Source organism: Galeopterus variegatus, unplaced genomic scaffold, assembly GCF_000696425.1.
Source record: "Galeopterus variegatus unplaced genomic scaffold, G_variegatus-3.0.2 Scaffold422, whole genome shotgun sequence".
NCBI classification, from domain to species: domain Eukaryota; kingdom Metazoa; phylum Chordata; class Mammalia; order Dermoptera; family Cynocephalidae; genus Galeopterus; species Galeopterus variegatus.
The window spans coordinates 531,031-557,039 of record NW_007726533.1 but is presented as its reverse complement, the minus strand read 5'-3'; the positions used below and the strand labels follow the sequence as shown (position 1 = coordinate 557,039).

Here is a 26,009-nt window from a genome sequence, read left to right as displayed (position 1 = left end):
AACCTGTTTGAGTAACACATGATTCCATTTTGCCCAGGAACCATAATTGTACTTTAAAATGTTAATTCCATTGGATTATAGGTATTAAAAACATTTGTGCACACATTTTATATTTTTATGAATATTCTGTTATTCCTTTACATTAAGTGGATTTTTTCCCCACAAATGCTCATCAAGCAATGTGTGAGTTTTTCTTTATAATATTTTTTAAAAATTGAAACATAATTGATTATACGTATTTGTGGGGATCAGAGTTAAATATCAATACCTGCATGCAATATGTGATGCTCAAGTCAGGATAATTAGTATACTCATCATTACAAAACATAATCATTCTTTGTATCCATTAACCAATTTCTCGCTAACCCCCGTCCTCTCCCCCTTTCCCACCTCTAGTAATCACAGCTCTGTTCTCTCCTTTTGAAAGTTCAACATGTTATTATGGTTGTTCTATCTTTCTTTCTTATTTATTTTTTAGCTCCCACTTATGAGTGAGGACACGCAGTATTTTTCTTTCTGTTCCTGGCTTATTTCACTTAATTTTCTCCAAGCTCATTCATGTTGCTGTGAATGGCAGAGGTTCACTTGCTGTGTGCTAGGCATTATTCTAACTTTATTTTTTTTTTTCCTTTTTGTCTTTTTTCGTGTCCGGCAACGGATCGCAACCCTCAGTGTCGCGCCCGTACCGGACTGGGACCGGCAACGGGATCGCAAACCTCGGTGCTGCGCTCGCACCTCGCTCAGCCAGTGAGCGGGAACCGGTCTGTATGTGGGATCCGAACCCTCGGGGGGAGCGCCACCATGCTCCCAAGTGGCGCACTGTAGCAGTGCGCCACTGGGCCGGCCCTCTAACTTTATTTTTTAATTGATACTATTTTCTTACATTCTATGATGTTGTTGCAGAGCAGTTGGGAGGGAGAGGGAGTGGGGAAAGGGGAAGGAAATGTGATGGGAGAAGGAGGAAGGAGGAGGGGCAGGATTGAGCTCTTTGGCACCCCCCCCTCATTCCCACAGGGGTGACCGGAGGGCTTCCAGTGGTGGCTTGGTCATTGCTGGGCTGGGTGCAGATATCAGGGGTTGTGGCAAAAGCTGTCACCCCCCACCACCCCAACTCAGAAACCCGGGGACCTTCTTGCTGCAGCTCGGTGGTCATCACTGGGGTGGTTGTGGGTGTCAGGGGGTGTGACCGAGACCCTCGGCCCCCAACTGCCCCAGCAAGGAGAGCCTGGGGCACTTCCTGCGGTGGCTTGGTGGTCATCATTAGGCTGGTTGCTGCTGTGGGGGGGGGGGCATGGCTGAAGCCCCCTGTCCCTCCCCTCTTTCTGGCTTGGAAGCCCAGGGGACTTCTGGTCCTTCTAGGTGTTATAGGTGTTCTTTGGTGGAATGAAACCTTTACTAGTTAATATCAAACTTTGTCTCCAGTTGTGAGTATTTTGTTTTTTCTTTCAGTTCTGTGTTGGATTATTTGTTGTTTCCACCACTTAAACTCTGCACTGGAACTAATTTGTTGTCGTTTGCTTACTTCTAAAACGGGGAAACTTCCTGTGGGGACCAGTACTTGAGCTCTGCGGTTGAGCTACATTGCTGCTTTGCTGCTGATTCTCTAGGGAAGTCTTTTTGTGCAGCTCAAGTTGTAATGGTTGACTTTACAGGTACTTCCAGGTTTAGTGAAATCCAGAGCACCAGGGTTGTATAGAAACACTAGTCTGGGCCTGATTATTTTCGTCGAACTGCACCCCATGCAATTCTATATTCTTGACCCATCTCCTCTGAGTGGTCCTATGCTAATTGTGGGGCAGATCAACTGTCCTTGCTGTGCGCCAGTGTTCCCCCAGTGGGCCTGTCTCTCCCACCGCCCGTGCTCCAAATACTTCCCATGGGACAGGCCATGCTCTGATCCCTTGTGATGACTCCCAGGCTGGAGCTGGTGAGCACATAGAGCAGGAGCTGGCAAAAGCTGCAGCTGTGCCCTTCATATGAAGCTGCTTGGAGGCAGCAGGGGAGAAGAGGGCTTTGTTGACCCCCAAGTCAGCAAGACCACTAATAGGGTTCCCGTGGACCACATAGGAACAAGGAGCCACAACAACTGAAGAAAAAGAGTCACTGAGAAGGCTTTTTGTGCAGCCCAGGTTTTAATTGTTGACCTCATATATATTTCTGGGTCTTGAGAGGTCCAATACACCTGGGTTGTATGGAAACTCTGGTCTGGGCCTGAGACTTTTCAGCAAATTGCACCCCCTGCAGATCTGTATTCCTGACCAGTCTCCACTGAGTGGTCCTGCACTGATTGGGGGGCAGATCAGCTGTCCATGCTGTGTCCCAGTGTTCCCCTTGTGGGCTGGTCTTCCCCACCGCCCACACTCCAAACACTTCTTATGGCACGGGCCATGTGCCGGTCCCTTGCAGTGACACACAGGCCTCTGGGGGGCTCCTTTTCTTCAGTTGTTGTGCTTCCTTGTTCCTATGTGGTCCACGGGAACCCTATTAGTGGTCTTGCTGACCTGGGGGTCACCAAAGCCCTCTTCTCCCCTGCTGCCTCCAAGCAACTTCATATGAAGGGCACAGCTGCAGCTTTTGCCAGCTCCTGCTCCGTGTGCTCACCAGCTCCAGCCTGGAAGCGGCCAGGATTTGAAATGGTTGGAGCAGTTCTTTCTTTCTCTCATTGTGACTTCTCCCACCTTCATGTACTCCAAAGGTCTCTCCTCCTCTTCCCCTGAGCTCTAGTGGCCCTACCTTGGCTGTTGTTGTTTTTTAATAGTTGTAAATTGGTTGATTTGTGGGAGACAGTGATGCTGGGGACCATCTATTCCACCATCTTGACTGGAACCTGTCATTGGTATTTTGACAGAGATTGCATTGAATCTGTAGATTGCTTTGGATTGAATGGGCATTTTCACAATGTTAATTCTTCCAATCCAAGAGCATGGAATGTCTTTCCATCTTTTGGGGTCCTCTTTAATTTCTTGCAGCAATGATTTGTAGTGTTCATTGTAAAGGCCTTTCACCTCCTTGGTTAAATTTATTCCTAGGATTTTTGTTTTTGTTTTTTTTAGGGGGGTCACTATTATAAATGGGCTTGCTTTCTTGATTTCTTTTTCTGCAAGTTCATTGTTGGAGTGGGTAAATGCTACTGATTTTTACATATTGATTTTTTATCCTGCAACTTTACTGAATGCATTGATCAGGTATAACAGTTTTTTGGTGGTCTTTAGGTTTTTCTATATATAGGATCTTGTCATCTGCAAATAGGGATGATTTGACTCATTTTTTCCAATTTCATGCCCTTTATTTCTTTCTTTTGCCTGATTGCTCTGGCTAGTACTTCCAATACTATATTGTATAGCAGTGGTGAGAGTGGGCATCCTTGTCTTGTTCCTATTCTTAAAGGAAAGGCTTTCAATTTTTCCCCACTCAGGATGATGCTGGTGGTAGGTTTGTTGTATATGGCTTTTATTGTGTTGAGATATTTTCCTTCTGTACCTAATTTGCTGAGAGTCTTTACCATGAAGCAATGTTGAATTTTGTCAAATGCTTTTTCTGTGTTTACTGAGTTAATCATATCATTTTTGTCCTTGATTTTGTTGATGTGGTGTATCACATTTATTGACTGGTGTATGTTGAACCATCCTTGCATCCCTGGGATGAATCCCACTTGATCATAATGTATAATCTTTTTGATGTGCTGCTATATTCTGTTTGCTAATATTTTTGTTGAGGGTTTTTGTGACAATGTTCATCAAGGATATTGTCCTGTAGTTCTTTTTTTTGTTGTTGTATCTTTGTCTGGTTTTGGTATTAAGGTAATGCTGGCCTTATACAATGAGTTTGGGAGAATGGCATCTGTTTCAATTTTTTGGAATAGTTTGTAGAGAATTGGTATTAATTCTTCTTAAAAGGTTTGGTAGAATTCAGCAGTAAAGCAATTTGGTTCTGGGCTTTTCTTTGTTGGAAGATTGTTGATTACTGTTTCAATCTCCTTGCTCATTTTTGATCTGTTCAGTGTTGGTAGTTTGTATGTGTTCAGAAATTTATCCATTTCCTTCAGGTTTTTTAATTTGTTGGCATATGGTTGTTTATAAAAGTCTCTAATGATTCTTTGTATTTCTGTGTTATTTGTTGTAATGTTGCCTTTTTTGTTTCTGATTTTTGTTATTTGGGTCTTCTCTCTTCTCTTTTTAGTTAGCCTAGTTCATGGTTTGTCTATTTTGTTTATCTTCTCAAAAAACCAACTTTTTGTTGAAACAAAAATTTGTTTTTTTCTTGTACTTGAATGACTTGCTCTGTGATCTGGATTTTGCTGTACAGGTTTTCTTAGGATCTACAACTTTAATATGTAACCATACAATTGAAAAGTGGAAAAACTCAGATTTTCAGACTTGTTATTGGCTTAACACTAAATTTTATGACGTTTTCCAGATATCTAGTTGTATTAATTTGCCCAGTCTGCCATGACAAAATACTGCAGACTGGGATTGGATAGTGATGTTCAGACTCATCTAATAATAATAATATCATGCTCTTAGGTAGCACTTACCTTATGCTGGGCACTGTGCTGACTTCTTTGCATGCTCTAGCTCATTTGATCCTCACTGCATATCCAGGAGGTGGTACTGGTATTATCCTACATTACACATGAGAAAACTGAGGCTTAGGGAACTTGAAAAAACTCACTCAAGCCCCACAGCTTGTAAGTGGAGGAGCTGGAACTCAGACCAAGGGCAGAGGGATGCCGGATTCTGAACTCTTCAATTCTATGCTTGCTGCTGGATATTTTTCAAACCATTCTTTGAAAATCAGTTGTTTGAGCATAATGTTGGAAACTTTGCCTCAGAGCCTGGGATGACTGATGGTTCCCACCACTCATAGCCAACCCCTCTGTGCAGCTTTTGGGCTGTGGTCCTCCTGTGATATGAGGCCAGTCACTCTGCCTCTTTGGGATTTCACATGATTCTTGTCCTTGTCAGGACCCTTTTGGTTTTCAGGGCAGAGACTTCACTACATCAAGGGTTATGTTGGGAGGGTAGCCTGGAGCCACTGCCTTCTGTCATCTCCATGTGTAACCTGCATGAAAGCCCAGAAGGCTAATGGTGGAGTCTCAGTATAAAGTGACAGCCAAAGAAATACAGGTCAAAAAGAAAAATTGAATTGTCTTAGTCTGCTGAGCCCACAGTAACAAAATACCATAGACTGAGTGGCTTAACCAACAGAAATTTATTTCTCACAGTTTTAGAGTCTGGAAGTCCAAGATCAAGGTTCCATCAAGTTAAGGTTTGAACTAGGGCTCTCTGGCTTGCTGATGACCACCTTCTTGCTGTGTCTTCACATGGGAAGGAGGTATATAATGAGCTCTCTGGTGTCTCTTGGTTCTCTTCTTATATGGACACTAATTGCTATGGGTCCCAAAAGTTCATGTATTGGAAACTTGATCTCCATTGTAATGTTGTCAAGAGGGTGGGAAGTCCAATTATGGTATTTGAAAAGTGAGGCCTTTGAGGTGGGATCATGAAGACCATGCACTTGCAAATGGATTTATTCATTCATGGAATTATCATGAGCATGGTTCTGATAGCTTTATAAGGAGAGTGAGTGAGAAGGTTAGCTCTCTTGCTTTTGTCATATGCTCACCATGTGATACCCAGTGTTGCCAAAGGACCCTGTATAGACCCCTCACCAAGAAGCAGGCTTTCACCAGTAATACCTCCTGGACCATGGACTTCCCGGCCTCCAAAACTGAAGAAATAAAGCTGTTTTCTTTATAAATTACCCAGTTTCAGGAATCTGTTATAAGCAACAGAAAATGGACTATTATACTAATCCTATCAGATTAGGGCCTTACCCTTATGACTTCATTTAACTTTCATTACTTCCTAATAGCCCTACCTCCAAATACAGTCACATTGGGGGTTAGGGTTTTGAACATATGCATTTGGGGGGTGGGGCACAATTTAGTTCATAGCACTCTCTTAAAGCCTCTTCTAAGATCCTCATCTCGACTATTCTGTATGTTCGGTATGGTTGACCACCTCCCCATCTTTTGGCTATGGTGTCACTATTTTGTCCTGCTTCACCTATTTTTCTGACTACACTTCTCTTTCCATCATTGATTCTTCTATGATGGGGAATGGTGGTATTCCCTAAAAATCACTTCCTGTCTTTGTCAAGAGAAGAAAGCTAATAATAATTTCTTGAACACCAATAGGTACTTTATATATTCATTCAATCACTCATTCAGTCAGTTAATGTATTGAGTGCTAATTTTGTGCCATGTACTATTCAGGACACAAGAAGACAAAGTTCCTACTTTCACAGCACTTTCATTCTGGGTAGAAAGATAAATATATATATTTATGTCAGATGGCAACAAGTGCTGTGAATAAAATTAAACGTGGGACGAGGCGGAAAGTTCTGTTTTTCAGTGGGGAGTCGGGTGTGGTCAAGAAAGACCTTTCTGATTTGATGAGATTTTAGCAGTGACCAAAAGCTGTGAGGAAGCCAGGCAGGTGGAAATCAGGAGGAAGAGCATTTGGGGCAGTGCAAATGCCTGGAGGTGAGAGCCAGTGCAGCTAAAGCAGCCTGATCCAGTGGGAGAGGAGGTCAGAGGAAGACAATAGGCCAGTTCACATAGGCCACAAAAGTTGAGAAGCTTTTGCAGTGTTTTGTGCTGAGAGTGATATGATCTGACTTGCATTACATTTTAAAATAATCACTCCAACTGCTGTATTGGTACAGCATGGTGGAAATCAGGAGATTAGTTGAGGGACTATTATAATAGTCCAGATAAAAGAAGGTGATGGTGGTAGCAGTGGAAGAGGTTAGAAGTGGTTATACGAGCACATAATGTCTGAAAAACCATGCTAATGCCTGAGTATATAGTCTTTTAAGATGACTATTAAGTAATTAAAAAAATCTGTTTCTTGAGGGAGAATTCTGGTAGATGACAGCAGAATTCAGCAGTTTTTCAGTCTCCATGTAGAAACAGACAAAGCAACTGTACAGCAAAACTCCAAAACCAAGGACAACATCTACAACAGATCTAAGTATCCCCATTATCTCCAAAATATAAGCAAGTGAGAAAAAACCAATAGCAGTCATAAGACCTTTGTAGTATCAGCCAAGAAAATCAATGAACCATCTGGGGAACTCCAAATTAGCCAAAAATAATTTGCTGGAAGGCCCAACCAGTTAAGTGGAGAATAGCATCTGATATAGGAAGGGGTGTCTGCCTTCTCAAAAATCATGACAGTTTAGGGAACTATGGCTTTAGCATGTAGGAACCGGAGTAATATAGCTGCAGGAACTCTTGAAACTAACATATTAAGCTTTCTTCCAGGAAAAGGACCCATACTGAGAACACACTTCTGGGAATGTAAACAAAATTGAGCAGAATAGAGACATAGAGACAAAGGATAAAGAAGGTCCAGATACAAATTGAAGACCAGAAAACTTCCACAAAGTAAGATGACTTTTAAAAAAATTTAAAAACACTACATAGTAAAAACAGAAGAAGTTCTCTGTGAAGTTAGAAAAGCTATCCTTAAAACTGCAGTGAGCTCCTTCATGAAGTTCAAGAAAACCAATTTCACATAAAAATAATCACGGGCAAGTAAGGAAGTCGAGTTCTATAGAAAATTATTGTAATGATAGAAAATAAGAACAGAATAGCACTCTTACAGACTATAAAACCAGAAAGACATGCTCACAAAGCAGATCAAGATGAATATCCACTATTTCAAAGTGAGCCGAAAGATACTAAGAAAATGATATGAGACATGAAAGAACTATACAAATCAGAACCAGAAACATTCAAAATGAAATAAACAATTCAAAATAAAGTTAGAAATGAGAGAAAAAATTAATTATGAAATCAAGACTAAATACAATTGATTATGCCTGAAGAGAAGTAGAGAATGAAAAAAAGGGAAAATTTTAAAAATCAAAAAGCAATGAAGAGAGATAAAATAGGTTAGAGAGAAAGTAGCAAATATTGAAGACAGGCAAAGGAGATCCAGTATACAGATAATAGGAGTCCCTGGAAAATGAGAGGAGGAGGGGATAGGAAACAGAAGAAATAGTACAAATATAGTTCAAAAAACTTCCTTGAAATAAAAAATATACATATTTGAAACTACATATTGAAAGAACACACTGCACCTGAGAATATTGATCTAGACTTACCAACAATAGGACACATTCATGTAAAACAATTAGATTTTAAAGAAAAAATAATGAAAATTTCTTTGGGTATCTAGACCCCAAAAAGCAAGTGAATTTTAGGTGAAAGAATATTAGACTATCTTGAGACAGTTTGGCAGCAATGCTTTATGCCAGAAGAAAATGGAGCAACACATTCAAGGTATTCAAGGAAAGAAAATGGGAGAGGATAATAATTAACAATGGATCGAAACACATCACATATGTTTAAAACCATAAGATCACAATGGTATTTTTTACAAAAGCAAACTATCAGTCACCTTCGGAGGATGATAGAGAACCAGTTCATTATTTTGAAAACTGGCAAATAAACAGGAAAAATCAATTAATCATTATTCCTGCTGTATAGTGTAAACTGTACTACTGTGTAACCAACTAGTAGATGAAAGGAATTATATCATTGTAAAGCATTCCAACTAATAAATAAAAAATAAAAAATGAAATTTGAATATGACTGTTTTCAGCCTCCTATGAATTAAGGGACATAGGCATTAAGCCTAGGTCAATAGCTGCTGATGTCACAAAAAGAGAGACAAGCAGACCAATGTGTCTCATAACAAAAGAAGCCAGACCACCTAAGTTGCCTTGCCAAAGGGATCAAACCTAAGCCTGGATAAGCCTCTGAGTCATCCTGCCAGCCTGCAGAAACAGTAGAACATGACAACCTGCCCATGAATATTCAATAAGCAAAATTTGCACTGTGAAAAACTTTGCAAGACAAATGGCCCATGCTCTTCAACAGATAAATTGCTAAGAACAGAAAGGGAGAGAGGGGTAATCAGCAGATTAAAAGAGATAAAAAAAAAAAAGATTAAACTACAGTGCTAAGGAACATTCGGGTAATAAAACTATAATGAAATGCAAGTGTAGTGATTTTAAAACATGTCTGCCAAGTTTTCAAACACTCACACATGTATGACCCTTGTCCTTGAATCAGAGCTGGCTTTAGTGACTCCCTTATAAACAATAGAATACAATGGAAGTGACTCTGCACGACTTCTGAGGCTAGGTCATAAAAAACGATGGCATTTCCTCCTTGCTTACTGGGGCACTCACTTGTGGAGCCCTGAACCACTATGTGAGAAATCTGATTATCATGAGGCTGCCATGCCACAGGGAAGCCCAGGCCACATGGAGAGGCCACTTTTACATGCTCTATACTGAGTGTGAAATCCCAACTGACAGGTAGCATGGATTTTCAGACATGTGAGTAAAAATGTCTCTAGATGATTCCAGCCTCCAGCTGTTGAGTCACTTCTAGACACCAGCTGAGGCCCTGAACACCACACAGTATACAGTGGCATTCTGTAACCCGCCCGTACTGGCTTGTGGGAGCCAATTGTCAGCCTCTCGTCCCAACTCCACATTCAGGGATGCCACAGTTGTAGCTTGAAACTGGCTATGGTAGCAGAATTTACACCATGGAAATGGGCAAACTCTACAAATTAGGGGCATTCTTGCTGCACCTATTTGAATTCCTGAACCACAGAATCCGGGAGTACAATCAAGTGGATGTTTTAAGTCACCTGTCTTTGAGTCATTTGTTTTACAGCAATGTCATTGAGACAGCAAGGAAGTGATTTCTATAAAAAGATAGTGGTTACTTTTGTGGGGAGAGAGGTGCTTGAGATTGGAACTTCTGAGACTTCTAGACGGCTGGCAAATTTTATTAGTCTGAGTGGTGTTTACAATGATATTCATCTTAAAATAAGTCAGTCATATAAATTTTTTTGTGTGATTCTCTGTATCTTATTAATAAAACATTTCTTTAAAGGTATTTTCTTATGTAGGACATAGTAGATTGATTTTATTTCTCTTTATTTCCAAAATACGTTGAGCAAAAATGCATTTTCGATGTAGAATAACTATATGACAACACTAACAGTTTAATTTTTAGATTTTGAAACCTAAATTATGGAAGACTACAGGAACCTCATGGTGATGAGATACATGTTCAGAATTTCAACAGTCATACAGTCTCATAGGAGAGAACCATTTGTAATGAGGTCTTTTGATAGTTCAAGTCTTAATTTCCATTGGTCAAAATCCAAAACAGCTTACTTTATACCAAATACCATATTATACTTCACTTATGAGTGTGCCAGAGTTTTGGGGATACAAGAATAAAAATCTTATTATTATGTTTCTTATGTTTTACAAAGAACAGAAATATAATTCTTATTTATTTACTAAGGCAGTTCTATATTAAATGATTTGAACATATGTTGTGTTCTTATTTTGATGTATTAGACACTACTATGTTTGATTAGATTGGATATTAGTTCCTAATATTTGATTCCCCATATTTAGACAAAATTGTGATGGCATTGAGAATAATGTAATGTGTATAATATATTTATAGGGCAGTGCGCCAGACTGCTTGTTATTACATTATTATATATATAAAACCCTCAATATTTATAACCCTCAATCCTCAACAGAAATAGCTATATGGTATGATTTAAGGTTTGTAAGAAAGGTGTCAAGAATACTTGGCCCTGCCACAGGTGCTGAAATTCCACAACGATGTCCCCATTTGGATCTGCAAGACAAATATCCTTAGACAATATTGCATCAAAAGTCCCTTTCAGGGGCCGGCCCGGTGGCGCACTGGATAGTGCGCCGCTTGGGAAGCCCGGCGGCGCTCCCGCCCGAGGGTTCGGATCCCACATACAGACCGGTTCCCGCTCACTGGCTGAGCGAGGCGCGGGAGCAACACCGAGGTTTGGGTCCCATACCTGAAGCAAGGTGGGGGTACAGTTAATTTGTGTTTGCTATTGAGGAGTACATGACAACAGTAAAGTGCATATTGGATACTTTATTTTTACACATTAATTAAACTCTTAGTCAACCTGCATTATTAGAGTGTGATGTTTGATATAATTGTGTACTTTTTTCCCCATTGTGTAATTTAAAAACTTAAAACATTAAAACATAAACAAAAAAACCCCCATAAAAAACATATTATGTTTACAGCTCCTCACACTGCTTGCTCCTCATGACATTACTTTTCTTCCCCTCACTCCTCCTTTTCTGTATTTGCTTTCTGTTTAATTTCTCTTTCCTACATAGTTTCTTACTCCTTAAGTGACTTGATGATGATGTCGATGCCCAAAGACATTTCTTAGGCTAGTTGGTGGCCCTCAGGAATGAACAGATTGTATAATCTTGCATACTGATTAACTAATTTATCTTGGTTGGAGTATTGTCACTTTCCTTAGATCCTACTCCAACTAAAAAAAACTACGTTTACTAACATACGTAACAAAATACTACTTTAAGTTTAGTGCATTAGGTTTTAAATTAAGTCCGAATTTCCAAACATTTTTAATTAAAACATTGTCAGTAATTTATGATGCTTAGATAACCAGTTCTGATGGTTTTAAAAAAATCAAAGAAACAAAGCAGGTTAGCACTCGGTTTCTGTGGAAGTTTTCTCTTGCTTAACCTTGTATTCTGGCGTTGTGATTCCGGACACAACTCCTAGGTTACTTACACTGCTGGCGTGTCCGGATCTGTCTAACTTGCCCTGAATGGATTTAACATTACTAGGATGGCCGTGTAAACTTTTTGACCTTAGAGATGGGAATCCCAAAGTTTGCTCTGGTTTCACAGACAGTAAGTTTTCCTTCCCAGTTCTGTCCGTAACAGCGAGGGATAAACGAGAGAGTTGGGGGAGTGTTCTAGAAACACAGTTTTCATCTTCGGTATCCGCAAATCGTTCCGTCTGCTCCGCTTGCACGGCAACTTCCGACACGAAGGAAGGGATGTCGGTGCTGCGAGAACGTGTGACTTTTTGAACCTGGCATCTCCATTCTGCCGTCCACTGCTCAACTGCGCCCGTGACCGAGCTGCACTCGGTGTGCCAGTCGTCGACCCCACCCACCAGCTTTCTTCCCTGGGAATAGACAAAGCTTCTGGACTTCATTCTTTTGAAAGCATGGAACGTTTCATCAGGGTAAGAGCGTGTCATTTTGGTTTCCTCCAGGGGATAGGAAATAGTGCCTTCTATCTTGGTCGTTTGCACTGTGAGCTGAGTGTTTTGAAAATCTGATTTGTTCTGTCCGTGCATAACTTCTGTTTGATTTAAACTCGGGGAACCAGTTTCTTCTTTTTTAGAGCCGGCCTGCCGTTCCTCGTCTTCGGTTGAGATCTCGACGTCTGGACCGAGTTTGGGCCCCGCAGAGCTCTGCAGGTCTTCCACCGCCAGGCGGCCGCGGTCGGGTGACGTCGGGGCGCTTGCGCTGGGCGACAGGTGCAGGCTGTCCTGGCGTGCTGGGGCCAGATGCGTTTTCGCGTCCTTTTCTTCCTTCATACGGAAGGAACAGGTTTTTTTCCTGAATCCTGTCCCTGGTGGCATGGAGAGAGAAGTATCCTCAAACAATAACTCCTCTCCGTTGAAATGATACCGGTACATGCTGTAGCCGTCGGTGCTGTTGATGCTGCTCCGCCTGAGGAGATAGGTCACGTCACATTCGGATGAAGCTCGGGACCGGGCCTGTATCAGGTCAGACTTGTCGATTCCAGCCAGATTTTCAAGAGCATTCGCCATTCTGCTAGATAATTCTTCCATCTGAGAAAGTCGCAGGTCGACAGTCTGTAGGGAAGTTTTCATAAAATTTTCTCTTTCATTGATTTCTTCCAACCTCATTGACATGTTTTCAACTCTGGGGAAGATAAAGAGATTTATTAAACTGAGATTAACTGAATATTAAAAATATAACGTTATTGTTATATTAGTTTTTAGTCTTTTGAGAATCATAGAACTGGTTTGGCATGTTTGCAAGCTTCACATGCCCCTAATATAACTACTAAAATCACCACGAAGAGCATCAACAAATAAAGGAAATGACAATTAACGCCTATAGTGCTTACTATTTGCCAGTCATTGCTCTAAGTGCCTTATGGATTCACTAACAAGCACTGTACTTACTGAGGTTCTATTCTAGGCTTAGTTAATCCTCACAACAGCCCTAGGTAGGTACTATTATTATCATTCCCATTTTACAGATGAGGGAATTAAGTCAGGAAGTGTCAGTAATTTGCCCAAAGACACACAGCTAGTGCACAGTGGAGCTGGAATTTAAGCATATACCGTCTAGCCCCAGCACCGGCTTCAGCTTTTGTCTCTTAGCTGGTATATCACACTGCTTCTGGAAGATACTAGCACTTAGTCTGTGGAGTTTTGACTATGGCTGTCAGCAATATGAATGGTTATAACAAAACAAATAAATTAAAATCCTTATTTGCAGTTTGAGGGATTTAGAAAATGAATTGTTAATAATTAAGTTCATATTATCAGATGGCTTACTTAAGGGACAATAGGTTGTTTAATTGTCTGAAGAATACCAGTAACTTTAAATTACTCTTTAAATAACCCTTAATGAGGGCCGGCCCGGTGGCGCACTGGATAGGGCGGCGCTCCCGCCCGAGGGTTCAGATCCCACATACGGACCGGTTCCCGCTCACTGGCTGAGTGAGGCGCGGGAGCAGCACCGAGGGTTGCAATCCCGTTGCCGGTCCCCGGTCCGGTACGGGGGCAACACTGAGGGTTGCGATCCGTTGCTGGACACGGAAAAAGACAAAATAAGTAAATAAATAAATAACCCTTAATGAGGTTACATAACAAAAGATCATAGCAGATTACAAACGTCTGCTGTTAGATGCTTTAAAAAAAAAAATTCCTAGAAGATCAGGCAATGGCCTATAGACCCATAATGTTGCCTGGACTAAAATTGCTGGTATAGATCTTGTTCTGTATTTCAAGATGTACAATATAAATTCTTTCAATAGGTTCATAAAATTTAACTGTGAGAAGCAACGAGGTATGCCCAGGACTCAGGACTGCCTTCTAAAAGTTGAAACTGTCCTAGAGTGGGCCTGGGAGTCCTGGGAGTCCCCAGTTGGGCAGTGTGGTGGTCTGTTCTGGCAGGTTCCTTCCTGTGTGAAAAAGGCAAACACTTTGGCCTGATTCCCTTGTTTTACTTTTCTCCCACCTTTCTTAAAAATATACAGTCTCTAGAGTCACCTGGCTAAGACTGTTTCTAGTAGGTCTTTGCTACCCTCTCTGTGTATCCTTATAAGCCCCTCACCTGTTCTGCTTTCCTCCTATCCACCACATCCTGCTGGTTGGCCAGCCGCCCCCTTCCTTCCCTGCGCTGTTGTGGCTCTGCTCTGGGCCTGACTGCATCTCCTGCACTCTGCACCCCCATGTGTTGTAGCTGTGCCCCACACTCTCCCAGAGCTGCTTTTGTGAGTGCTGCTCCTCTGTTGGCCACATGGACAGCTGTACTCTGATGTGTGGGGGGTCTTTGGCTTCTATTTTTAACTCCTTTGGGGAAAGAACTATTTATATGCCCCTTAGGAAACCACATCATTTGAGCAGGAAGGGTCTGGCTTCCTGGAAGGTTGCCACAAGGGAGGACCAAATTCACCATGTATGAGAAGCCCTGGATTCCTTCTTCTAAAGCCTCTCTATCGTGTGCTCAATAGGTTCTAAGGGTTCTCTCTCCTTTTGCATTTTAGGGATCAACAGAAAAACTTTTGACTATTAACTTTCCATTATTTCTGACTAAGACTTGATGTTCTCTGTTAAATATAACAGCTCCCTTCAAAGCTATTACCCCTGGTGATTCCTTTTGTATTAACGACCACATTGCTTCTGTAACAGTCAAACTTGAGATCCTTATAGCAAAATATAACACAGCTGTGCAAACTTTTAAAATAAACTTGTAAAATAGAGGTATCATTCCCTTCAAATCTTTTATTATTCTCTGCCAATTTTTCCCCTGTATTACCTAATTCAGATAACAGCATTGCCAGCCACTCGTACTAGAAAGACGTCAATGTTGATTCTCCTTTCTACTTACTCTCTCCTTTTACCCCTGTAGCCTTCCCTCCTCCCCGCATGGAATCAGTTACCAAGCTCTGCATTAGGAGTCCTCTTTTGGTGTCTCAAATCGCCTATCCCTACTGCCACTCCATTGAAGCTGTGGAAGAAACTGTTTCATGATGTGGCTCAGGTTAAAAAAACTGTCAGATGCTTGTTTCAAGCTTACAAACAGCTGCAACATGGAGACAGCAAATTTTAAACAGCTACACCAAATCAAGGGAAGTTGTGAGTTTTTATAGTACATGTGGAAGGAGAAAGAAAAAAATGAGTTTAAGTTCACTTGTATCGGGAATGGTTAACAAAAAGGACAAATGAACTGTTTCCTTTGCTAGCCATGTTTTGTGACTTCCTGCAAATACTTAAAACATGTTTCATAAACCTTGATATCTGTACAAAGAGTAGTTTCCATTTCAGATGGGGATAGACAGGCTATCTAGGAATCAATTTGACAAGAGTCCTAACTCTGTTTACACATGGAATGGCAGGAAAACACAAGAGAAATCCATCATTTGTGATAGAGCTGATAGTAAAATACGATTAAGCAGCAAACAAGATATTTGTTTACTTCCTAAGTCTTAATTCAGCCTTCTGTTCAGCACAGAGTGGAATATTTTTCAGCACAGCAGAGAGTACAAAGGTATTCTAGGTCCAAGTGATTTGCTTGGGTTTCTCTTTAATTAAAGTTGATTCTGTCATAAAGACATATTTCTAATATGGATGTCCCACAGTACCTGCTGAAGAAACACTGGGTTGTTTCCATTTGTTGGCAAGCAAGCAAAGAGCTGCTGTAAACATTCATGTATAGATTTTGTGTGAACGTAAGTTTTCATTTCTCTGGGGTAAATATCTAGGAGTTAAATACCCGAAATTGCTGGTTCATATAGTAAGTGTATGTTTAACTTTATAAGAAACTGCCAAACCGTCTTTCAGAGTGGCTGTACCATTTTGTATTCCCACTGGTAGTGTTTGTGAGTTCCAGTTGCTCAACATCCTTTTTGATTATTTCGGCATTTAAAAAATTTTAACCATTGTAATAGGTGTGTAGATGTATCTCATCATGGTTTTAATTTGCATTTCACTAATAGCTAATGATGTTGAGCATCTTTTCATGTACTTATTTGTCAATTTTATGTCCTCTTTGATGTGTCTAATTCTGATCTTTAACCCATTTTTTAAATTGGGTCATTTTTTCTTTATTATTGAGTTTTAAGAATTCTTGAGATATTTTGTACATAAATCCTTTGTGAGATATGTGATTGGTATATATATTTTTCCCAGTCCATAACTTGTTTTTTTTTAATTATAGCAGTTTTTTGCAGAGCAAAAGTTTTTCACTTTTATTAAATCCAGCTTATTACTTTTTAAAAAGGAATTATGCTTTTTTCCCCACATATTTACTTTTTATTGAATTTGTTAATGTTACAAAGTTTTTGCACTGCCAAACCATGCCTGAGAATTCAAAGAAATGTTACAATGGACAGCCTCATCCACACATCACACAGTATATTAAAACTTGATTCATGTGCATTTTGATAATTTCACCATCTTTTAAAAAGTTATAGCAAGAGTTGGAACTTAAATCTGCTGCAGGTCTTCATATTTCTGGAACAGTATGCCATTAAATAACACCTCCATGTATTCATCTTAGTTCATTCCTCAATAACTTAACCCTTAACTCATTCTTCAATAACTTAACAAAATCTTGCTGGAAAAAAAAATGGATACTTTTCAGGGAAAATATGTGTCTCAAGGTCCAAGAGATTATTTGTTAAGGTTTTTGGTTCCCAGATGAAGTCTTCTTTTTAACCAATGATCCCTTTGTTTCTCATTTAATCATCCCATTTCCCTTTGGCTGGCTCAGCTACTAACCCAAATACATCAGAAGGAACGCCATCTGCCTGCCACCTCCAATAATGGCAACATTACTACCCAGAAGTGGTTGGTAGTTCCTGTCAGGAGATACTGTCACCTTTCTAGGAGTCCAACTCCTGACTGATGCTTTCACCAAGGCTGAACTCCTGTAGGAAAGTGCTGCCACATCAGGACAGCTTTGTCCAGCCATTTGCTTCAATCTTGCCAGTAGCAAGTCTGCACCTTCTGTGTTGGACAAGGGATTTATTGCAGAGAAGCCCAGACTCTGCATCAGGTGGTCACATACCACCTTGAAATATGTCTATTGAACCACAGACACAAAACTGGGAAATTGCCAGACCATCTCACTAGGTGGAAAGACACTTTTCAGTACTCCTGGTAGCTTCTTCATGTCCCTTGTAAGGACTAAGGACTAATGGCTACTTTAAGCTCTAATTATTAAAAACAGAAGTGCTACATCACCTTTCTGTCTTTCACCCTGACTCTCCAAATGAACAACATAACTACTCACTGGAAGACTGATAATAGATCTAGCTGGGACAATCACTGCATCTATAGAATGTCCAATACCTTAAAATTTGGGGCACAAGTGTATAAGTTCTTATCAAAGATTATGCAAGATCCATAAAACTTAAATGTTTTATGGGTTTTAGAGGAGGTTTTGCTCACATTGCTTTGAGTTTGTAAGGAAGGTCAGTGAATCCTTTAGCTGGAGCAGAAACCACACCCTTTCCACTGCCGTTTACTATACATTTTAGACCTTATTAGAGGATGCTTTAGCAGCACCTGAAGTAGAGCTTCTGGCATCCACTGCCCTTTACATTAAAGGCTGTTTGGGAGCTGGATGGTTAGCTTAGTTAGTTAGAGCATGGTAATGAATTATGCTTTTGGTGTCATGTTTTAGAATTCTTTGTCTATTCCCAGGTCATGAAGATTTTCTCTTATGTTTTCTTCTAATAGTTTGTGTTTTATATTTAGACCTATGATCCATTTTTAGTTAATTTTTGTATGTGTTGAGATCCAGTTTTTGCATAAGAATGTCCAACTGATCTAACAGCATTTGTTGAAAAGACAACAAATTCATCCTTCATTGAATTACTTTTACACCTTTGGAGGAAAAATCAATTGGTTCTATTTGGATAGATCTACTTCTGGACTCTTTATTCTGTTCCATTTATATATGTGTTGAATGCATCCATGCTTACTATAGCTTTATAGTAAGTTTTAAAACTGGGTGGTATGATTCCTCTAGTGTTATTCTTCTTTTTCAAAACTGTTTTAGATAGTCTAGTTCCTTTGACTTTCCATTTAACTTCTAAAATCAGCTGAACTATATCTACAAAATATCCTGGTGGGATTTTCATTGGTATTGCATTAAATCTATATATCAATTTGGGGAGAACTGACAACTATATTGAGTCTTCCAGTACATGATTATATGTCTTTCCATTTATTTAAGTCATCTTTGATTTCTTTCATCAGGATTTTACAGTTTTCTGCATACAGATTCCATACATGTTTTATGAGATTTATAACTAAGTATTTCATTTTTGTTGGAGCTCTTGTAGAATCTTATTGTTTAAAAAATTTCTATGTCCAATTAACACATTGCTAGTATATAGAAGTAAGATTGATTTTACTGTGTTGACCTTGAATTCTGTAGCTTTGCTAAATTCCCTTATTCTAGGAAGTTTTTTGTTTGTTCCATTTTGTTTTATAAAGATTTTATGTGATTTTCTACAATTTTCTACATATATAATCTTGTCATCTACAAATAAGAATAGTTTTATTTCTTTCTTTCCAAGATGTAAGTCTTTTCTTTCTTTTTTCTTGCCTTATTGCACTTGCTAAGACTTCCAGATACATTGTTGAATAGCAGTGGTAACACTGGTCATCTCTCCCTGTTCCCAGTTTTAGGAAGAAAACATCCAGTTTTGTAAAGGCCATTTATCAAATTGAGGAGGTTCCCTTCTGTATCTAGTTTACTGAGAGGTTTTTAAATTTAATTTAATTTTTTATTATTGTGGATGTTGAATTTTGTCAAATGCTTATTCTGTACCAATTGGTATGATCATGTGGAGTTTTCTTCTTTAAATTGTTAATATGGATTACATTGATTTGTTTTCAAATATTGACCTATCCTTTCATTCCTGGGATAAACTAGCCGGTCATAGATAGACTCGGTTTGCTAGTATTTTGTTGTGAATTTTTATGTCTATTTTCATGAGGAATATTGGTCTGTAGTTTTCTTTTTTTTTTAATGTTTTTGCCTGGTTTTAGTATCAGGGCAATGCTGGCCTCAGAAAATGAGTTGGGAAATGACTATATCATTTATTCTAGATTTTATATTAGTTGCTCTAAGGATTAAAAAAATAGTAACATTTCACAGTTACTTAGGATCAGAATTTGACCATTTCAATTTGAATGTAGAAACATCACTGTAAGGAAAGTAGAAAAGTTTAATTGAGCTTTCTCACCTCACATCTTTTACAAATGGGCAAGATTCAGCACATTCACTAGAAACAAATTATGCAAGTAGTGTAACTGTGCATGTGTGCCCATTTACTGATTCAGCATGATTATTGTAATTATGTAATTCTTGGCTTGGGGCCGCTATTGTGTACTAAGAGCAAGAAGGTAACTGCTCTGAATTGCTGGTCAGCAGATATCCTCATGTCTGAGGATAAAGTATGTCTGTGATGCTCACACAGACAGTATGATAATTTTTGCTTTCAACTGTTAAATATACTTTAAGGAACTCCAGAGAGGACTCATCATTACGTTTATCAATATACAATGGGTACATGTTCTGAGAAATGTGTTCTTAGGCAATTGTGTCATTGTGCAAACATCATAGAGTGTGCTTACACAAACCTAGATGGTGTCGCCTACTACACATTGACCAAAACACTGTTATATGGTGAGTGACTGTATTTATTATTTCTGATGCTCTTTCTTCATTCCTGATATTCCAAATTTACTTCTGGTATCATTTCCTTATGTCTGAAGAATTTCCTATGTAATTCTTTTAGAGCTGGTCTACTATCAATGAATTATTTGTCTGAGAATGTCTTTATTTCTTTTCGTTCCTGAAGGATATTTTTGTTAGATATAGAATTCTGAGTTGACAGGATTTCTTTTCTTTCTTTCTTTTTTTTCCCCAGCACTTTAAAAACATGGTTCCACTTTCTTCTGGCCTCCATGGTTTCTGATGAGAAATCTGCTGTCATTAAAATCACTATTCCCCTGTAGGTAATGTATAATTTTTCTCTGGCTGCTGTAATTTTTTGTCTTTGTCTTTAGTTTTCAGCAGCTTCTAAGATATGTGTTGACTTCTTTGAGTTAATCCTGTTTAGCATCCTCTAAATTTCTTTAATCTGCAGATTTATGTTTTTTACCAAACTTTAGAAGTTTTCAGTTACTTCTTCAAATTATTTTTCTGCATCACACTTTTTCTGTTCTTTGGGAACTCTCATGACACAAATGTTATGCCTTTTGTTATTGTCCCACAGTTCCCTGAGGCTCTTTTTTGGTTTGTTTGGCTTTTTAAATTTAAAAAAAATTTTTTTTAGTTTTTTTTTTTTTTTTTTTGAGGCTCTTCCCCCCCCCCAGTCTATTTACTCTCTGTTTTTCAAATTAGGTAATTTATATTGAAATATCTTTAAGTTTACAAACTCTTTCCTCTGTCTTCCCTGTTTTGCTATTGAGCTAATCCAGTGAATTTTAAATTTCAGTTATTATGTTTTTCAGTTTTAAAATTTTCTTTGGTTGTTCCTTATATCTTCTATTTCTTTATGAGACTTTCTATTTTCCATTAGTTTCAAGAGTCTTTGCAATTCTATTCAAGCATTTTTAAAAATAGCTCCTTAAAGCCTTTGTCAGATAATTGCAGCATCCGTGTTACCTTGGCATTGACATTTATTGATTATCTTTTCCCCAGATGACTTGAGATGGTCTAGGTTCTTCATATTCCAAATGAGTTTGAATTGTATCCTAACATTTTGAATATTATGTCACGTGACTCTGAGTCTTGTTTAATTCCCATGGAGAATGTCAATATTTTTATTTTAGTAGGTGATCAATCTGATTAGTTTCAGGGTACAAATTCCAACATGCTTTCTGTAGCATGATTCCAATTTTCAGACTTTGCAGTGCTATTGGTATCTGTCCTTTGTGTGTGCAGCCCAGTGGTCAGTCTAGGATGTTGGTGGTGGTTTAGTCATTTGTTCAGTTCTCAATGCCTTTGAGATCTTTTTTTCTTTTTAAATGTTTGCTCTTATAATTATAAATGTCCTCTGAATACAGCTTTTGCTGCATCCCATAGGTTTTGGTATGTTATATTCTCACTTTTGTTCACCTTAAAGTATCTTCTAATTTATCTTGTGACTTTTTCTTTGACCAATTGGTTATTTAAGACTGTGTTGTTTAATTGTCACATAGTTGTACATTTTCCAAATCCCCTTTTGTTATTATTATTTTATTTCATTGTGGTTGGAGAACACATTTGGTGTAATGTCAATTTAAAAAAAAAAACAATAATGAGACTGATTTTATGGCCTAACATATGGTCTATCTTGGGAAATGTTCCATATATTCTTAAGAAGAATGAGTATTTTGCTATTGTTGAGTGGATTGTTCTATTGTCTGTTAGGTTAAGTTGGCATGTAGTATTGTTCAAGTCTCTGTTTCCTTGATGATTTTCTGTCTAGTTCTATCATTAATGGAAGTGGAGTATTGGAGTCCCCGACTATTACTGTAGGACTGTCTATTCCCTTCAATTCTGTCAGTTTTTTTTTGTTTTTTTTTTTATTCCTTTTTGTCTTTTTTACTGACCGGTAACGGGATCGCAACCCTCGGTGTCACGCCCGTACCGGGGACCGGCAACGGGATCGCCACCCTCGGTGTTGCACCCGCACCGCGCTCAGCCAGCGAGGGGGAACCGGTCTCCACATGGGATCCGAACCCTCGGCGGGAGCGCCGCTGCGCTCCCAAGCGGCGCACTCTCCAGTGCGCCACTGGGCCGGCCCAATTCTGTCAGTTTTTGCATCACACATTATGAGGCTCTGCTATTAAATGTAAATATGTTCATAATTGTTATATCTTCTTGATAGATTGACCCTTTTATCAGGATATAATGTTTTTATTTGTCTCTAGTAACAATATTTGCCTTAGAGTTTATTTTGTCTGATATTAGCATAGCCATTCGAACTCTTTCTTTGTTACTATTTATGTGAAATATCTTTTTCCATTCTTTTACTTTCAAACTGTTTGTGTCTTTGAATCTGAAGTGAGTCTCTATAGACAGCATATAGTTACACCATTAAAAAAAAATATCCATTCTGCTGATTTCTGTCTTCTAATCAGAGAGTTTAATCTAGTTATATTTAATATAATTACTGATAAGGAAGAACTTACCTCTGCCATTGTGTTATTTGTTTTCTATACATCTTATGTCTTCTTTTTTTTCTTACTTCATTACTTCCCTCTTCTATGTTAAATAGACGTTTTCTAGTGTATCACTTTAATTCTCTTGTTCTTTCTTTTATTAAATGTTTTTGAGTTATTTTCTTAGTGGTTGCCCTGGGGATTATAATCAACATTTTAATTTATAACAATCTACTTCAGATTAATGGCAATTTAATTTCAGGAGTATACAAAAATTTTCCTCCTATAAAGCTCCATTTGTCCTTCCCCAGTTGATGCTATTATTGTCACAAATTACATCTTTATACAATGTGGAGGGTACTAACATTAATAAAGCACATGTATTTCACAGGGCTTTAACCTTTAGCCTAGTAGGGCTACAGCCCTTAGATTAGAAGGACCACAGTCCTTAGATCAGGCTGTAGCTTAGTAGGATCTTTATCTTAGTAGGACAACAGTCCTTAGCTGTTAGAAGGGCCAAAGCCCTTTAGTTTAGGCTGTAGCATAGTAGGACCACAGTACTTAGTTTTAACAAGGCCAAAGCCTTGTAGTTTGAAGAATAACCTAACATTTTAGTATTGCACATGGAAATGCTGAGCTTGGGAAAAAAAAAAAAAAAACTTTCACCCGACCAAAAAGTCTCTGGTGTGGATATGAAAATTGTAACAAAACAAAAGTGCTTGCTCTAAGGGCAGATGCCCTTGGTGCAGCTAAACCTAATTATGAAAAAGTATGTGAGTTAAAGCTTCAGGGCTACTCTGCCAATTAGCAGTTGGTTCCACATTTCACCTTCAACTGCTTCTCTAAGTTTCCTAGGGAACTAAGTGTTGCCATAACAATTATCTCATTGGTACTTTTGTGTGTCACATAGCTTAGTTTTATGACTCCTTTGATGGTAAATTGCTTAAACTATTTTTAAGTTGCACCTGCTTTAATGAAAATTGTTATGTAGCTGGTTTGTTTATGTTTTCACTATGACTGATTAACCACCTCTGTTCTTTTCTGTAACTTTTTGCGTGGACAATAAAAACCGAGAGAAAACCTAGTTTGGGGTTATTTCCCAGGAATTCCTTCTCTCTTGAAGAAATAGTTCCTGGGATTTAACCCCTTTGGACCTCTCATTGCTCAGGAGAAATGGACTTTGAGTAATCCTTTGCATCTCCATCACCCTGGGGGAGAGGTGACAATACAATCTGTGCCCATCAATATAGATTTGTAGTTATCGATTTATGCAGTTGTCTTTTAAATCATATAGAAAATAAAAAGTAGTTACAAAAATATATTTTATAATGCCTTTTATATTTACCTGTGTAGTTACCTTTACTGATGCTCTTTATTTCTTCATGTGAATTTTAGTTACTGTCTTGTGGCTCTTTGTTTCTGCCCAGAGTACCCTCTTTAGTATTTATTTCTCTTAGGGCAGGTATACAAGTTTTTGTTTATCTGGGAATATCTTAATTTCTCCTTCATTTGTTGAAAGATAGTATTGCTGGATATAGACTTTTTGACTGACAGTCTTTTCTTTCAGCACTGTGAATATGTCCTCCCATTGTCTTCTGGCCTCCCTGGTTTCTGATGAGAGATCAGCATTTTATCTTATTGAGTATCCTTTGCATGTAATGAGTTGCTGCTCTCTTGCTGCTTTCAAGATTCTTTTCCTTTGGCTTTTGACAGTTTGACTATCATGTAGATAGGTGTAAATCTCTTTGAGTTTATCCTACTTTCAGTTCATTGAGCTTCTTGGATGTTTAGATTCATGTCTTTCATCAAATTTTGGGAAATTTTCAGTCAATATTTCTTCAAATATTCTTTATACTAGTTTCTCTTTCCCTTTTCCTTCTAGGACTCCCATTATGCCTATGTTGTTATGCTTGATGGTGTACCATGGGTATCTAAGACTTTTTTCCCCATTCTTTATTTTTTCTGTTCCTTAGACCACATAATCTTAATTGACTTATCTTCAAGTTTGCTGATTCTTTATTCTGCCTGCTTACATCTGCTTTTGACCCTCTATAGTGAATTTTTCATTTCAGTTATAGTACTTTACAACTCAAGAATTTCTGTTTGGTTCTTGTTTGTTTGTTTGTTTAATTTCTACCTCTTTATAGATATTCTCTATTTTGTGAGACATCATTCTCATACTTTCCTTTAGTTCTTTAGAGGTGATTTGCTTTAGCTTTTTGTACATTTTAAAATAGCTAAAATAGTGGAGTTAAGTAAGGTCTTTGATAAAAGTCTAACATCCAGGATTCCTAAGGGGCAGTTTCTAATGATTGGCCTTTTCTGTGTGTGTGGGCCATAGTTTCTTGTTTCTTTGCATGTCTGGCATTTTTTATTTAAAACTGGATATTTTGGATATTATAATGTGGCAACTCTGGAAACCAAACTCTCTTCCCTCCCCAGGATTTGTCACAGCTTCTTATTATAGTGTTGTTGCTTGTTTAGTGATTTTTCTGATACAATTCTGTAAAGTCTATATTCTTGGTCTTGTGAGGCGACTGAAATCTGTGTTCTGTTTAGCTTAGTGGTCAATTAATGGTTAGACAGAGATTTCCTTAAATCCCTGGGATCAAAAATCCCCTAGTTTTTGCTGAGAGGCTTTATATGTGTATACGGGTGTATCTTCCACATTCAGCTAGGCAGTTTACATCTTTGCCTTAGCCTTCACTTCTTACTTGCACAGAGCCTCAAGGTCAGCCAGAATCGAGAGCTCACAGACTTCTCAGGTCTTTCCTGAGCATTTGCACAGCCCTATGCATTCACATGGTCTTCTAGGTTCCCAGGAATGTGTTGGAGCTTTTCAAAGCTCTTATACACATCTCATTCCACAGGCTTTCTCCTGAGATTTTGGTTAGTCTATTGTTTGCCCCAGCTGTCATGTATCACCTCAGGGAGCAGGGATTTAAACGTTTGCCTGTAAATGTTTCTGACAACCCTTCCCCCATCCTTTCCAGGCTAGCAGCTTTATCACGAGGCCTGTTCCAAGTCAGGTGAAATAAAGGCAAGTCTTTTAAGCCAGTCCTTCATGGAGCCACCAGACAAGACAAAACAAATAATTACAATTCTTTCCATATGAAGTTTCTGCTGCCACTGGTACTGGGAATGTGGGCTGTTATTTTCAAGGCTGTCACTGAGCTGGAGAGCAGGGGAATGGGACTGGGGTAAGTTAAAATGCCACAGAACTCACTTTTCTTACCAAAATTCTGTCATTTTTCTTAAATAAGCCACTCCCAGGTTGCCAAAAGCCATTTCTTAATTTTCAGAGTTCCAAAAAAATTGATTCTGACAATTTTTGCCAGTTTTGTTCTTGCTTTTATGGAGGGACAGAATTCCAGAGTTCCTGACTCTACCATTTTTTGCTCACCCCCCACAATGCCTTTGGTGTTCAGATAAGGAGCAGACCATGCCCCCCCTCCCAACACATACACAGCTTGGGGGTGAACTCTGGAGTTCATTACTTTATGTTGCTACTTCCCCAAGTTCCTCCCTCTCTACAATCTTCCTATATTTTCAGTGCCCTGTAGGTCCCTTTCTCCATCCACAACTGCACTTACTTCCAGGGCCAAGTGGCAGGAGGACAGAGAGAGAAAGAAGCAAAAGTTGGCCTCAC

The 26,009-nt window shown here is 38.9% G+C and overlaps 1 protein-coding gene across 2 annotated transcripts in view; it reads right to left on the bottom strand.

The window, feature by feature from the left end:
- Positions 1 to 11,280: 11,280 nt before the first annotated feature.
- TRPM1 (transient receptor potential cation channel, subfamily M, member 1) overlaps positions 11,281 to 26,009 on the bottom strand; it is a 135,195-nt gene continuing 120,466 nt past the window's right edge. Inside the window, exon 27 of one of the 2 annotated variants that reach the window (XM_008568542.1) lies at positions 11,281 to 12,878. In XM_008568542.1, the coding sequence (XP_008566764.1) occupies positions 11,621 to 12,878 (1,258 nt within the window). In that variant the 3' untranslated portion in view covers positions 11,281 to 11,620. The remainder of the gene's footprint in view (positions 12,879 to 26,009) is intronic. The other variant, XM_008568543.1, reaches the window with a different exon arrangement.